General features: G+C 38.7%; 1 protein-coding gene across 8 annotated transcripts in view; it reads right to left on the minus strand.

Annotated features, from left to right (window-relative positions):
* Window positions 1–15,635, minus strand: part of WDFY3 (WD repeat and FYVE domain containing 3) — a 285,583-nt gene that overhangs the window by 197,425 nt on the left and 72,523 nt on the right. For all 8 annotated transcript variants that reach the window (XM_055588993.1, XM_055588991.1, XM_055588987.1 and 5 more), the window contains exon 3: window positions 202–412. In XM_055588993.1, coding sequence (XP_055444968.1) covers window positions 202–381 — 180 coding nt within the window. In that variant the 5' untranslated portion in view covers window positions 382–412. The remainder of the gene's footprint in view (window positions 1–201; window positions 413–15,635) is intronic.

Consider the following 15,635-nt stretch of genomic DNA (forward strand, 5'->3'; position numbering starts at 1 on the left):
ACAGACATGAGTTTGAGCAACCTCGAGAGATAGTGGCGGACAGGGGAGCTACAGTCCATGGCATGCTACAGTCCATGGGGTTGCAGACAGGTGAACACGACTTAGCAACTCAACAACAACAACAACATGACTTACTGTAATCTCAAGATTCCTGCAGTACCACCCCAACCTAAAGCCAGGTGCTTGGCAGCCTGGACTCACCCTGTTAAACACTGGCAGCATCATGTACAGCTTCTCTTCTTGTTCCTTCTGGGTCATGTGCCGAGGAGGGTGGCACAGCTCTGTGAAGAGCCGGCGGAGGTGCATCAGTCCTAGGGCATTGTCTTGCGGGCTGCATTCCTCCTGCCTCGGCCGCCCCATGATCCGCTTCACCATGTTCATCTTGGCTGGGTGGTGATAAACTCTTCTAATTCTGCAGGGAGATGTTCATACACAAACCGTCAAAATATCATCGTCTTCACCAAGTCCAGCATGCATGGCAGAGCCTCTTAAAAAGTCAGGAAAACAAAAAAATTCTGTCTAAAATATTTTTCTACTTTTTAAACAGAAAAAATAGAGGCAGAGCTAATTTTGATAAATTTCTCTAAATGACAAATTACAAATTGTGTCACTCAAATGTTCTTTATGAACTTGGCCCCAGTTTGGATAAACTGTAAAACATTAAATGTAAAAAATTAATTGTTGCTGGATGAGCAATAAACATTTCCAATTAAGGCAGCCATATTAAGTTCAACAAATAAAGGGATCATAAATTTTATAATTAATATATGGCTTAATAGTTGAGTATATGGAAAAAGATGAAAAGAACTTAAAATTCATCCACACCCTCCAAATTAACTGAAACAAACAAATCCACAAAGCTTTCTATTTTTAATCATTTAACATTTTTGTAAATGAAGGATTACACTTGGGATACTCACTGAAGAGTTTACATGGTAGTTTGAAACATGCAAATTAAATGAAATGATACCTCTAAATATATTATAAATCATAAGTGAAAACTGAGATGTAACTTTAAACTATTTCTTTAGACTATACCTTGAAACCCTTTGCCAGGTCAGGTTAATTCCTTTAACAGATTATGACAATCAATTAAAAAAAAAGAAATAGAATGTAATATTGCAAATTGATTATACTTCAATAAAAATATTTTTAATGAAATAGAATATACTGGAATACATGTAAAGAGCAATCATTATTTCATAAAATTTATTTTAGGTAAGGGTGCATTCATGTGTATTGAATCACAATATAAAATGTATCCCTGGCTAGAGCTGCAGTTAAGAAATAAATAAACCAACCACTGGGTTAGAACACACACCAAAATCAATAACACTAAGTTTTTAGAAAGCACCATCAGCTCTTTTCAACCACAATGAACTGTGCCAGCTATCAGCTAACCTCAGACACAAAAAACAGGATTATCTTACAAAAGGAACCAGGAGGGCTGGGAGGACATTATGGATATGCCAAACTTGGGTAAAAGGCAATTTGCTTTTTAATTTGTAGACAAGCAGGAATAACTTGAAAATTTGCAATTTTGCCATATAAGCCAGTATGGCATTTCTTAAGAAAGGTGAAATTACTGCTTTATTTACCAAACATCTATTGATTTTTTTAAAGCCATAAGAAGAACTAGTATCTTAAACACGCTTGTCCTTGAGAATTTTGAGTGGATTCCACATTTGGCTGTGGGCAAATGTTTATGCAGCCTAGCTGCACTACACCAGGAGGTCACCTGTGACTCATCACAGGTAAGGAGCAGGAAGACACTCTACTCAAGGCTGGTCTGTGCCAAGAGCCCTCTACTCAAGGAGCACTCAACACCACTAAGCTGTCCAGTCGTGGGGAAAGTGCTCAGACCACTGGCACAGGGCCGAGGAGGCCCTCTGAACTACAAAATGACAAGTCAAAGTCAGTCTGGTTCAAACTTGCTTGACATATTTCATTCTAGAAAAACGTGTTAAGTTCTCCAAATGTAAATTATATTTCAACAAATACATTCCAATAGCCCACTATGTGCTGCTATTTCTAGTCCTGGAGAACCCCAGAACAAAAATAAAATTTGAAGTGAATTATAAATCTTGTGTAAGTTAGCTAACATTTCAGATTATGCATAGATCTGTTCTGTTTCCTTAACCTGTAGCTGCAGTTTATAATCTAAAGTGAGTGGGTAGGATTCAGGGGATTCATGATCCTTTAACGCTTTAAAAAACATTTTTAAGAGTCTCCAGCTTTCAAAGGCGTCTATGTCATTAAAAAGTCAAGCATCATTCCTTATTTATAGAGCATTAAAGCACTTTCTGACCATTTCCTTTGGTCGTCATTCCAATTTAAGCAAGTGAACCAAGGAGGGGATTAATTCTGCTTGTAAGTGAGACCCCCCAAGACAAGAACAACTTGCTCAAAATGCACAATGAAAAAGAACTGAGTGAGAACCTAGGACTCTGACCTCCTGGTCCAGCCCTTTCTGCTTACTGGTATTAATGTGCCTATTTTAAATTACAGAATTTTGGCAACTCTGACTCTAGAATATTTATTTTGCATCAAAAGGCAATTAGGATGTAAAAGAAATCTTTTTGACTTTTCTGAAGATACATTAATCAAATATCACTAAACACACAAATAATCACACAAAGACAGAAACTAGCTAGATGTAATCAAGCTATTGTACCACTGTTATTTAATCTCTGTCAGTCAGCTAAAGGGATTTACTGGTATTTCTTGATTACTCAGATAATCTCAGTTTGGGGGAAAAAATCAGATTCCTCTTTTCTCCTAATTTACTATGAAACACTTAAGCCTATCCTATTAGATTGCTGACTCATAGCTTTGTCTGTACTTCAATGTTTTGTAAGTGAAGGTATAATTCAGATACAGAACTATCTTGTTTAAAGTACTCTTCAGCAGTGAAAGAGCAGAAAAGAATGGGTACTTTTTGTCAAATCTGTACCCACATGTCCATGTAAGATAGTTAACTTCAGGTGAAAGATTCTTAATTCCCTTGAGTCTTGGGTTTCTCTGACCTGTGAAATCTTTCCTCATCGACTTTCTGAAATACATACATAAAATAGCATCATTTCTATGAGGTGTCAAGCACATTATGTTCAACAATTTTTAAATTTCTTCCTTCAGCTTGATCATGAAACATTTAATTCCTTTTCATTTACATTTTAGTTATTTAAGCAAAACAACAAAAGGAAGGGAAACAATATAGGCCCTATGTTTTATTAGAGATGTACAATACTGTAAATAAAAAATAAAGGAAAAATTTATTTCTTAAATGCTCAAAAAGAGGTTCATAAAGCAATAAAGATGAGACAGGCAAAATGTAGTACTACTGAGAACAAATCATAAAAATGATTATTTGGGGGTTAGTTATTAGGGATTTTCAAAATATTTACAAATATTATTGTGCGTAAGAACTAGTTTTCTAATGCAAACTCTATTTCATTTCACAAAAGAAAAGTGTGCTGCCAACAGAGGGTTATTTAAATAGCAATGACATAATTACTGCATGAGCCCAGACAGTATTTTTTATTCTAATCTCTTGTGTTAATGCTTGAAAATCTTTTGGAATTGCTTGAAGAACTGTTTAAATCCTTTAAACAGTTTGTCATTTTTAAATTATGAAAGGGTAGAAAAAGTAAACAGCTTCAACTTGCAAAAATATATTTGACAAGTTACTAATGGCCTTTGAGTAGCTCAGCTAAAAACTGCAAAGTGTTTTTTCTGAGTAACTCCTTAATTTCACAAGAGAAGAAAAAAAATAGCTCACAGGACTTAGGGAAAGTCTTAAAGTTTCATTCAGTTCAGTTCAGTTGCTCAGTCGTGTCCAACTCTTTGTGACCCAGTGAATTGCAGCACGCCAGGCCTCCCTGTCCATCACCAACTCCCGGAGTTCACCCAAACTCAAGAATTATAATTCCACAGGTTTTTTCTTAAACTTTCTGGAGAAAAAAAATCGTGTTTTTGCACTGTGAAGGCAAAACTTCCTACACTTTTGAAAAAAGAAGACAAAATTCTGACAGGCTCCCAACAAACTGTATATATAACCTGGCATTCTAAACCTATACATTGAAAAAGAACCATTAATACTGTCCTGAATTAGAATTTTAAAATTCTACCTACTGAAACACTGTTTTTGCCTTTCAAGAACAGCCATATCAGAGTTTAGGCCCAAGTATAAGACATGACAAGATCAGCCATCTCATTTATATGGCAAAATACAATCACTTAAGATCAATACCCAACATGAGCTTCCCTGGTGGCTCAGTGGTAAAAAATCTGTCTGCAATGCAGAGACACAGGTTAGACCCTGAGTCAGGAAGAGCCCCTGCAAGCCACTCCAGTATTCTTGCCTGGGAAATCCCATGGATAAAGGAGCCTGGTGAGCAAAAGAGTAAACAACAATAGCTCTCTTGTAGTAATACTCACAGTACAAGATGATTTATTGCATTATATATTTTTATAATTGTTTGTAACGAAAAATCAGAAATAGCCTAGTCCTTTAGTAGATGAATAGGCAACTTCTGGTACATCTATATTATGGCATAGTTTAGTTCTCAAAAGTTAGGAGGAAAAAAGAACTTAAATTTTGAAAAAATCAGGGTTTCAACACCTAAATTTAAAGAGTTTAGAAGTAATCACTCCTGTACTTACAGAAGAAACAGCTGAAGAAACCGGAAACCAAGGATTTTTCCCTGGAACCCTCAGGGAACTGAGACTACAGAGCAAACTAATCCCTGAAATCTCGGGAGACAAGTCAATCAGGAAAGTCGCAGATGGAATATGCTTATCTGGAACAGAAATCCCTGGAGCCCTTAACTGTGAAGAACTGCTAGGGGCTAACAGTGGGCTCTCGAGGGCCACAGTCTTCAGGCCCTCCCCACAACTTTCCTGGGCTGCAATTCTAGGACCCCTCCAGACTCTTTCACAGAGATGATCTGGGAAAGATGCCCTCTAGGCTCTGGCAGATGGAGGGGAAGAGCAATCACTTTGAAATGTTCCCAGAGCAACTCTACAAGAAAGCCCTACTTACCAGGGTCAAAGACTATCTTAGCCTTGTCTCACTTGAGGGAAGGGCATATCTCCCTCTCCTCCTCCCCCAGTTCCACCACCCCTAGCCTTCCAGTCTTACCTAAGAGGGTTAAAGGAAGAAACAGCCTGGGAGAAATACTTGTGAAGGTCACAGCCCAGAGTTACAAACCCACTGAGATTTAATCATCAGGTTACAACACTGTTCCCTCTTCCACACTTTACAACCACCAACTGTGCTCTAAAAAAAAAAAAAAAAATCAAAGGGAAGTGCAACAAATCAAAAGCACCATAACAATTACGAAGAATGCTTTGATGAGCTCAACAGTAGACCAAATAAGGCCATGGAAAGAATTAGTAAGCCTGAATATAAATCAATTAGAAGATTCCAGAAGGCGAAGAAAGAGAAAAGCTTCCAGAAGGAGAAAGGGAACAGAGGCATGCATATTCAAACTAATAATGTCTAAGAACTTTACAAAATTAATGACAGACACCAAACCACAGATACGGAACACTCAGAGATTATCAAGGAAGGTTAAATACCTCAAATACCACATTTAGGAAGATAAAATTCAGACCATACAAGGTCAAAGACAAGGAGACACTCTTGAAAGGGAGCGGGGTTAGGGGGTGAGAGGGAGTAGGAAAAACTTACCTAAAAGACAAATATTTGGTGGACAAATATTACGGTGGACCTCTCATCCAAAACATGCAAGCAAGAAGATAATGGAGGGAAATATTTAATGTGTTGGAACAAAAACCAACCAGTCCAGAATTCTATATCCAATGAAATTGTTAGGGGAAGCATACTGATTGAAACCACCCACCCTGGCCAGGCACTATAGTAACCATTTGCATGAGTTGTTTTATGACAGGAGATCCTGATAAGGAACACGGAACTAATAAGCCAACACCAACCAGAAGAAATCAGGAAAGGTCAAAATGAGACACCACATGTCTGACCACCTCCCAGAATCCTTCTCTCTGGCATCCATCTTGGCTGAACAAGGTGTGCACCACCAGGAAGGACTCTGAGTCAGAATGATCAGCTAAGGACAACCCGGAAACTAATCCCATCACCATAAAACCTGAGACTGTAAGCCATGTGGCCGGGCTTACCCTACTGCTCTCCACCCAGGTGCCCTTTCCTAATAAAATCTCTTGCTTTGTCAGTGCATATGTCTCCTCGGACAATTCATTTCTGAGTGTTAGACAAGAGCCCAGTTTCGGGCCCTGGAAGGGGTCCCCCTTCCTGCAACAAAATTATCCCTCAAAAGTGAAGGAAGAATAAAAAATTTCTCAGACAATCAAAAAATGTCATATATATTGTAACGTGATATGCCATGTCAGAAATATTAAAAGTTGTTCAGGGAGAAAAAAAATTAATACAGATTGGAAAATTGTACAGGCATACTATGCTTTATTACACTTCACAAATTGAGTTACTTTTTGCAAAGTGAAGGTTTGTGGCAATCCTGTGTTATCAGATGATGGTTAGCGTCTTTCAGGAAAAAGTATTTTTAAATTAAGGTGTGTACATTTTTTGGATATGTTATTGTACACTTCACAGACTACAGTATAGTGTAAATATAACTATTATATGCACTGCTGCTGCTAAGTCGCTTCAGTCGTGTCCGACTCTGTGCGACCCCATAGACGGCAGCCCACCAGGCTCCCCCGTCCCTGGGATTCTCCAGGCAAGAACACTGGAGTGGGTTGCCATTTCCTTCTCCAATGCATGAAAGTGGAAAGTGAAAGTGAAGTCGCTCAGTCGCGTCCAACTCTTAGCAACCCCATGGACTGCAGCCTACCAGGCTCCTCCGTCCATGGGATTTTCCAGGCAAGAGTACTGGAGTGGGGTGACACTGCCTTCTCTGGGGAACCAAAAAATTGGTGTGACTTACTTTATTGCAATATTTGCTTCATTGAGGTGGCCTGGAATATCTCCAGGGTATGTTTCTATTTCCGTAATAAAGAGAAAGGTATCAGAGAAGGAATAAATTATGGTAAAAAAATATTTTTTACCATCCTTAACTGATCTAAAAGATTGTTTTAAAAGTAATAATAGTAATAATGCATGAGGTGATTATAGTTTATGAATTAGTAAGATGAGTAATAGCAATGTCATAAGAATTGGGAATACTCCTGTAAGATATCCACAGTATGGTGGTTTAGTTGCTAAGTCGTGTCTGACTCTTGCAACCCCATGGGCTGTAGCCCACCAGGTTCCTCTCTCCATGGAATTTCCCAGGCAAGAACACTGGAGTGGGTTGCCATCTCCTTCTCAGGGGATCTTCCCAACCCAGGGATCGAACCTGTGTCTACTGCATTGCGGGAGGACTCCTGCACTGCAGGCGAATTCTTTACTGACTAAGCTATGAGGGAAGCTGGAGGGCAGATGAATATTAGTAAAAAACATACACTCTAGGGCAACCACTAAAACTTGTTTTTAACGTTTAATTGATACACAAAGAGAGGAGTTAAAACGAAACCATGTAAAATACTCAGTTAAAACCAGAGAAGGCAGAAGGAACCAAATAACAAATGCAACAAATATGAAAGCTATACACAGGACAGATACTAATCTTACTATATTAAAACTCACTCTAAAGGTGACTAGATTAAATACACCAATTAAAAGACAGAATGTTAGGCCAATTTAAAAACTTATGTCAACTTTATGGTGTCCACAAGAAAGCTGCTTCAAATATACTGAATAAATAACCAGATATATTGAAACTAAAGAGATGGAGAAAGGTACACCATGTTACTTCAGGTAAAAGAAAGCTGGGTTAACTATATTAATTTTAGACAATGCAGTCTTTACAAGAACAATTTCAGGGATAGTTACATATTGACAAAAGGGTCAATTCTCTAAGAAGACTTTACAATCCTTAACATGTATAAGCCTAACATGGAAATCCCATAGGAGGCAAACATGGACAGAACTGAAGGGATAAAGAAACAAATTCATATTTGGAGCTGGAGACTTCAACGGGCCTCATACAACAACTGACAGATCAAGTGTGCAGGAAATCAACACAGACAAAGCTTCCTGAACAGTGCTATCAGTTGACTAGAACCAGAGTTGATATTTTCAAAGCGCTCCATCCAACACCAGCAGAACGCACATTCTTCTCCAGCTCACATGGAATCTTCACCAAGGCATTTCACATACTGGGCTGAAAACACACCTTAGCAAATTCAGAAGAAAAGAAATCACACACAATATGCTCTCAGATCACAGTGGAATTAAACTGGAAATCAGTAACAAAAGACAGCCGGAAAAGCCCCAAATATCTAGAAAATAAACAACATGCATCTAGATAACACGAATCAATGAAGTGTCAGGAGAAATCTTAAAACATTTTAAAATGAATGAAAATATAACTTATCAAAATGCATAAAATGCAGTGGAAGACATTCTTGGAGGGAAATTTGAAGCACTAAAAACATATAAGGGAATATGCTCGGTCACTCAGTGGTGTCCAATTCTTTTATGATCCCATGGATTGTACCCGCCAGGCTCCTCTGTCCTTGGGATTCTCCAGGCAAGAATACTAGAGTGGGTTGCCATTTCCTACTCCAAAGGATCTTCCTGACCAAAGATTGAACCATGTCTCTTGTGTCTCCTGCCTTAGCAGACAGGTTCTCTACCACTAGCGGCACGTAGGAAGCCCATTTTAAGAGAATAAAAATGTAAAAGTAGCCTAACCTTCTATCTTAGGAAACTAGAAAAATAAGCAATTTAAGCTTAAAGGAAGCAAAAGGAAAGAAGTAAATTTCAGCAACAAATCAATGAAACTGAAAACATAAGAACAAAGAAAATAAAAAACAACAAAGTCTGGTTCTCCGAAACGACGCATAGAATTAGTCTCCATCTACCCTACAGCTGGTATGCCTATCTGGAGTGCATTTTCCCTACAGCCCTCAGTTGTCCTCTGAAAAACAAAGCAGGTATCATACCACTTCTCTGATTTGCAACCTCTGCTGATTCCCTATTGCCTAAAAATAAACCAAAGTACCTTAATCTGATATCTAAATTCTTAAACACTCTGGCCCCATTTATATTTCCAGACTCCTCTTTCACTAAGCCACCTGCTTCACTCTAAATTCTGCTTCTTCAGCCCTCTGTGTATGTGAGTGTCACCTCCTTTTGGCCAAGGATGGCCCCTCTTCCACTTTTCCTAGCAGATAAGCTTTAAGGTCACCTTCTCATAGAGTGGGAGTGTGTGTGTGCTCAGTCATGTCTGACTCTGCCACCCCATGGACTGTAGCCTGCCAGGCTCCTCTGTTCATGGAATTTTCCAAGCAAGAATGCTGGAGTGGGTTGCCATTTCCTGCTCCAGGGGATCTTCCCAACCCAGAATCGAACCCGAGTCTCCTTGTCTCCTCTGTCTCTTGCATTGGTAACCAGGTGCTTTTACCACTGAGCTACCTGGGAAGCCTCCCTTCTTTCCCAAGCCTCCAAGCAGAATTTGTTGCTTTATCCTACCATGGTTCTTTAGTTATTATAGTCTGTCATTAAGAAAGACAGTATGGCATACTGGTTAAGTAGGCTTTGCAACTGATCGCCTAGATTCAAATCCTTTTTGCTGTTCAGTCACCAAGTCATGTATGATTCTTTGCGGCCCCATGGACTACAGTACACCGCACCCCCCTGTCCTTCACTATCTCTTGGAGTTTGCTCAAATTCATGTCCATTGAGTCAGTGATGCTATCTAAACATCTCATCCTCTGCCACCCCCTTCTCCTTTGCCTTCAGTATTTCCCAGCAACAGGGTCTTTTCTAATGAGCTGGCTCTTTGCATCAGGTGGCCAAAGTATCGGAGCAGCTTCAGCATCAGTCCTTCTAATGAATATTCAGGGTTGATTTCCTTTAGGATTAACTGGTTGGATCCCCTTGCTGTCCAAGATTCAAATCCTAGTTGCACCATTCACATGTTGTCTAACTTCAGCAGGTCATTCACCATCCTTGTGCATCAGATTCCTCACATGTGAGAAGAGAGTGACTGACAGAACCCACCCCAGAGCTGTGTTGTAGTGTAATTCACCAAACGAGGTGCTACCCAGAAAACACGTCAGGGTAAGGTCTGGCACAAGTGCTCGGCAAGCAACAGCCCTTAGTGCTATTCTGCTGTAACAAGTATAGACCAATTAGCGGTTATTTACTCCCTTTAACTTATAATGTCTTCAATGGTAGGAACCAAATATTATTTAACTTTGTATCCCCAGTTCGTAGTAGATGACAGGTAAGTAAAACTTAAAAAAGACTTATATACATATACACATTGAGTATATGGTAGTACTATATTTTATGTGCAGACATACTGAATTCTAGACATGCTAAGCTTTACTATTCCTCACAAAAAATTACATACACACTGCGTATATGGTAGTACTTTATTTTATGTGCAGATATTCTGAATTCCAGAAATGCTAGCTTTACTATCCCTCACAAAAAATTACATAGTACACAGAAAATTTAAAAAAATTTTTACAATTTATGTATCTGAGTTCTCATTGTACAAAAAGTCTTTAGAGTTCATAAACCTTGATGTTCTTGAAAATCTCCAGAAAAAAATTACACTGACAACCAACCATTTGTTCTTAATTGAAAAGTAACCAAGTTGCTTAAATAAAGATCACTGCTTTCTCCTTAATTAGCAGTATCTCTCAATAAATTATGAACTTCCTAAAAGCAGGCTATGCTCTCCAAATCCTTAACAACTACTACTTGAGGGTTTAGAATAGAGTTAGAAATGAACAAATGAATGGAACAGCAGTTCCCACAGCTTTAAGGGAAAGTTCAACTTTCCAGGCTCTTCATTACCTGGCCCCTAGACCCAACCCCCCTCCTTATTCCACCCAGACTTAGCCTACTGCAGGTCTCCCTGCTGTGCCTTCACAGACCCTGCACCTTCTCCTAGGGTGGGGCTGGGGGTGGGGAGCCCTCCCCCTCTAGTACTCTACATGAAATCATCCTTCAAATCTCAGCTGTCGCTCGTCTAGAAAGCATTCCCTGATCTCTCAGTTTAATAAGAGAGATACACACAATACTGTGCATATCTTTATCATAGCACTTCTCACCTTGCTATGGAACTGTTATTTTGCCTTTCTCCAACACCAGACAACTACTATAAGACTATGGAAGGCAAAGATCATATCTCTATGCAACTTCTTTCCTCAATGTCTAACACAGTGCCTGGCAAAACAAGCAATACATGATTAACAAATGAGTAAAAAGTGATGACTAAAGTTTAGATGAGGAATGAATTAGAGGCAGCTCAAACCAAAAATAATAATAACCAAAATAATTTAAAATAGGCCAAAGAGGAGAATTTTCTCTAAATTCCTTATCTATTTATTCTAAAACAAGAAGGCTTACAAGACCACTTTGTTCTTTATGGTTTGTTTAAAATCCATTTATTTTATTACTTGAAGGGACTTCCCTGGCAGTCCAGTGGTTAAGATTCTGAGCTTCCACTGCAGGGGGTGTGGGTTCGATCCCTGGTTAAGACCCAGCATGCCACTAAGCGTGGCCAACAAAAACAAGAAAGAAAAAGAAAAAATAATAAACCATTACCATCTGACCATTTTTGTTGGGAACATTAAAAAAAAATATTCAGAAGAAACTACTATAAATTTAGAAAGTAAGAACTATGAATGTGAATGCAGAGACAGAAGAAGAAAAAAAAATTCACTACTAATAGGTTCGGTTGGTAAGCAGAGGATGACAAAACAGAAGGCAATAAGTGAACCCTCCACAGGGAATTGGGGCATCAACAACAAGCCGAGGAAGAGGAATATCCAAAAGCAGCAGCAGCTCCCCAATACCAACGACAAATCACCGCTGAATGAGCTACAAGACACGCTGTGTTCTAAAGGCAATGAAAGGAAAATGACAAGTGCAAAAGCTGATGCAGAATTATGTTAGAAACACATCACAAATTTTAAAAAGTAATAAAATGCAGATATCAACAAAAATAATAATGGTCATGAGGGTTTAAACTGCCAATTCTTATACTTTCATTTTTATGAAAACAACAACATTTATACATTCAGATAAATTTTGCCCTACTGATTAGTTATCTTAAAAGGCTATGTCCACATAATTATGCTGACATGGTTCAAAATACTTTAAAAAATTCCTCTTTACAGACTGCTTTCAAGGCATTTTATAAGCTACATCTAAAACTCAGTGTCATCAAATACATGCTTTACCAAAAATGGAATTACCCCATTTCCCAGCTTGCTCATTTGCCTTAATTTCCAAACTTCCTCCATATAACTTCTGTAGATTACTAAATATCTCTTCAAAAAGACTGAAAATTTACCACTAATAATCAAAAGAATGCACCAAAGACTCTGCAGCTGATCATGGGGAAAAAAATTCTGAACAGTTTCAGAACGATGCTATTGGTGAAATTTATTTTAAGTGTCTGCCTACTATGTGCAAGTTGCTGTGTGAATATCAATTCTAGTTTTTAACAGCTCCATGGTGTGGCTATATTTTTTTTCTAAAATTCCCAAACAGATCAGTACACAACCTTACACAAAAGTGACACAATTGCCTGCAAGGAGACAGAGTCAAAACCCTTTGCAAGGTATAAAAGACTCCTCAGAGTCTGTTATCCATCCAGTTCCAAAGCTCTGTTTTCTGCAGTATGCCTCCTCTCATCCCTGGCTCACATCACATCACCTAACTGCTATTCCCTGAATAGGCCATGCAATTTCAAACCCTTGATGGTTTTCCCACCTGGTCTTTGCTCCTCCTGAAATGGCCTACTCAGATGTTTTCTATCGCCCGGGAATATATCATGAATAGTTCAGGACCGTGTTTAATTCCAAAACAATCTAAACCTAACTCTACAGAAGCAACTTGATCATTGATTCAAAGAAATATTTTTCAAGGCACTCCCCACCCTACCTCAGTCTTTCTCTGCTCCAGCCATCCAGCTCTGCTTTCAGTAGTTTATATTCACCATGTCCTTGCCACCAACACAATTAAAAACATTAATTTGAAGAAAATGTTGGAAAATATCTTTATGACTTCAGGGTAAGGAAGAATGTCTTAAAAAAAAATACACACATGTTCACACATGTATACACAAACACACACATTCTTTTCAAAATTAAACACTTCTGTACATGAAAGATTAACAGAAAACACAAGCCACAAATTGGGAACAAAATATTTGCACCTATAAATAACAAAAAAGCAATAGATCCAAAATATGTAAAGAAGGGCTACAAATCAAAGAAAGAAAGACAGATCAACCAAAAGAAAAATGGACAAAAGACAAACAGGTATTTCACACAAAAGGAAAATGAATGACTACAAACATGTCAAAGACTGCGTAATATCATCAGTAAATGAAGGAAATGGAAATTATAATTTTCTGTCTGCTCTTTGCTCCTTTTAAGAATGTCTGCTCATTCACCCTGTGTATACTTCTGCCCTATCCCAATTCCACAAATACTCATCCTTGTCCCCTAGAAAAACATGCACTCAATATCCACAAAGGGCTTCCTGCACGGCACAGGAGTAAAGAATCTGCCTGCCAATGCAGGAGATGTGGGTCGGGAAGATCCCTGGGTCAGGAAGATCCCCTTAAGTAGGAAATGGCAACCCACTCCAGTGTTCTTGCCTGGAAAATTCCATGGACAGAGGAGCCTAGTGGGCTACAGTCTATGTGGTCACAAAGAGTCAGACACGGCTGACTGACTGAGCACACAGTAGCTACCATCGAGACTTTCCACAAGGGTTATGCTAACAATCGATAGCCAATAGCCTAGTCTGAGCCCATCTAAGGCTATTTTTCAACCTACTCCATATAGTAAAAACATCTTAGGATTTATGGGGGGTATTTCCAGTGAACAGGAACTCCTCCACCATTTCTTGAAAGTGAATCAACCTAGTGTAAGGTCACTAACCTATGTTATTTATATTCAACTTTCTAGTATTTGCTGTGGTACCTGAAACATAATAAATGTGTTATGACTAGCTGGAGAATAGCTGGATTGATGGAGCAAAGCAGGAAATCTTGCTGACACCGTATTTGTTAACTTTTCCAGCAACTCTGCTATCATCATTACTTTAACTACTCTTTATTCACTTAATGGAGACATATGATAACAACTAAGAAACCTATGAAATTTTTAAAGAAACATACATCAAATAAATCTGAGATGATAAAAATCTTAAGGACTAAAAATATTACTTGTTACCAGATATAACCCTTTGCTCATCAGAGTATTATTGTTTCCTTATAATTTTGGCATTAGATCCTTCTCCAAGTGAAATACAAAAATGTCCCATGGTTAAGGGGTACATGTGCATTCTCACTACAGAGTTTAGGGATGAGGGTTGAAGATTTAAGAAACTGAAAAGGAAGGAAGGAAGAAAAGAATAAGAAAGCTACATTTATCTGTTCTTCCACCATAGTAAAACCTAAGAATGATTACCACAAATAGCCATGTCCTAATTACATCATTTCACTGTTGATCACATGTAGCCTATTTTAAAAAATGCCTTTGGGGAAGAATGAGAGGAGAAATGCTATTCTTATCAGTTTTCTATTTAATAGAATTTATAAATCCATCTGAAACGTTAACAATCATATATAAAATATACTGTTATTCTTGGGAAGTAACTTACTAAAGTGCATAATTGCATAGTGCAACCCAGTTTACCACATTTTTCTTAGTCTTATCCTCCTCTTAGAAGGAATGCCATGTAATAAAATACAAAAAACAGACTCCCTGATGCTAGGGAGAAAGTTATTTCTTAGGTTTATATTTGCTTATTTAACTTATAGGCAGAGTACATCATGAGAAATGCTGGGCTGGAAGAAGCACAAGCTGGAATCAAGATCGCTGGGAGAAATATCAATGACCTCAGATATGCAGATGACACCACCCTTATGGCAGAAAGTGAAGAGGAACTAAAAAGCCTCTTGATGAAAGTGAAAGAGGAGAGTGAAAAAGTTGGCTAAAGCTCAACATTCAGAAAACGAAGATCATGGCATCTGGTCCCATCACTTCATGGGAAATAGACGGGGAAACAGTGTCAGACTTTATTTTTCTGGGCTCCCAAATCACTGCAGATGGTGACTGCAGCCATGAAATTAAAAGACACTTACTCCTTGGAAGGAAAGTTATGACCAACCTAGATAGCAAATTCAAAAGCAGAGACATTACTTTGCCAACAAAGGTCCGTCTAGTCAAGGCTATGGTTTTTCCAGTGGTCATGTATGGATGCGAGTTGGACTGTGAAGAAAGCTGAGTGCTGAAGAATTGATGCTTTTGAACTGTGGTGTTGGAGAAGACTCTTGAGAGTCCCTTGGACTGCAGGGAGATCCAACCAGTCCATTCTAAAGGAGATCAGTCCTGGGTGTTCTGAAGGACTGATGCTAAGCTGAAACTCCAGTACTTTGGCCACCTGATGCAAAGAGTTGACTCATTGGAAAAGACTCTGATGCTGGGAGGGATTGGGGGCAGGAGGAGAAGGGGATGACAGAGGATGAGATGGCTGGATGGCATCACTGACTCGATGGACATGAGTTTGAGTGAACTCCGGGAGTTGGTGACAAACA

This window comes from Bubalus kerabau, chromosome 7 (assembly GCF_029407905.1).
Source record: "Bubalus kerabau isolate K-KA32 ecotype Philippines breed swamp buffalo chromosome 7, PCC_UOA_SB_1v2, whole genome shotgun sequence".
NCBI classification, from domain to species: domain Eukaryota; kingdom Metazoa; phylum Chordata; class Mammalia; order Artiodactyla; family Bovidae; genus Bubalus; species Bubalus kerabau.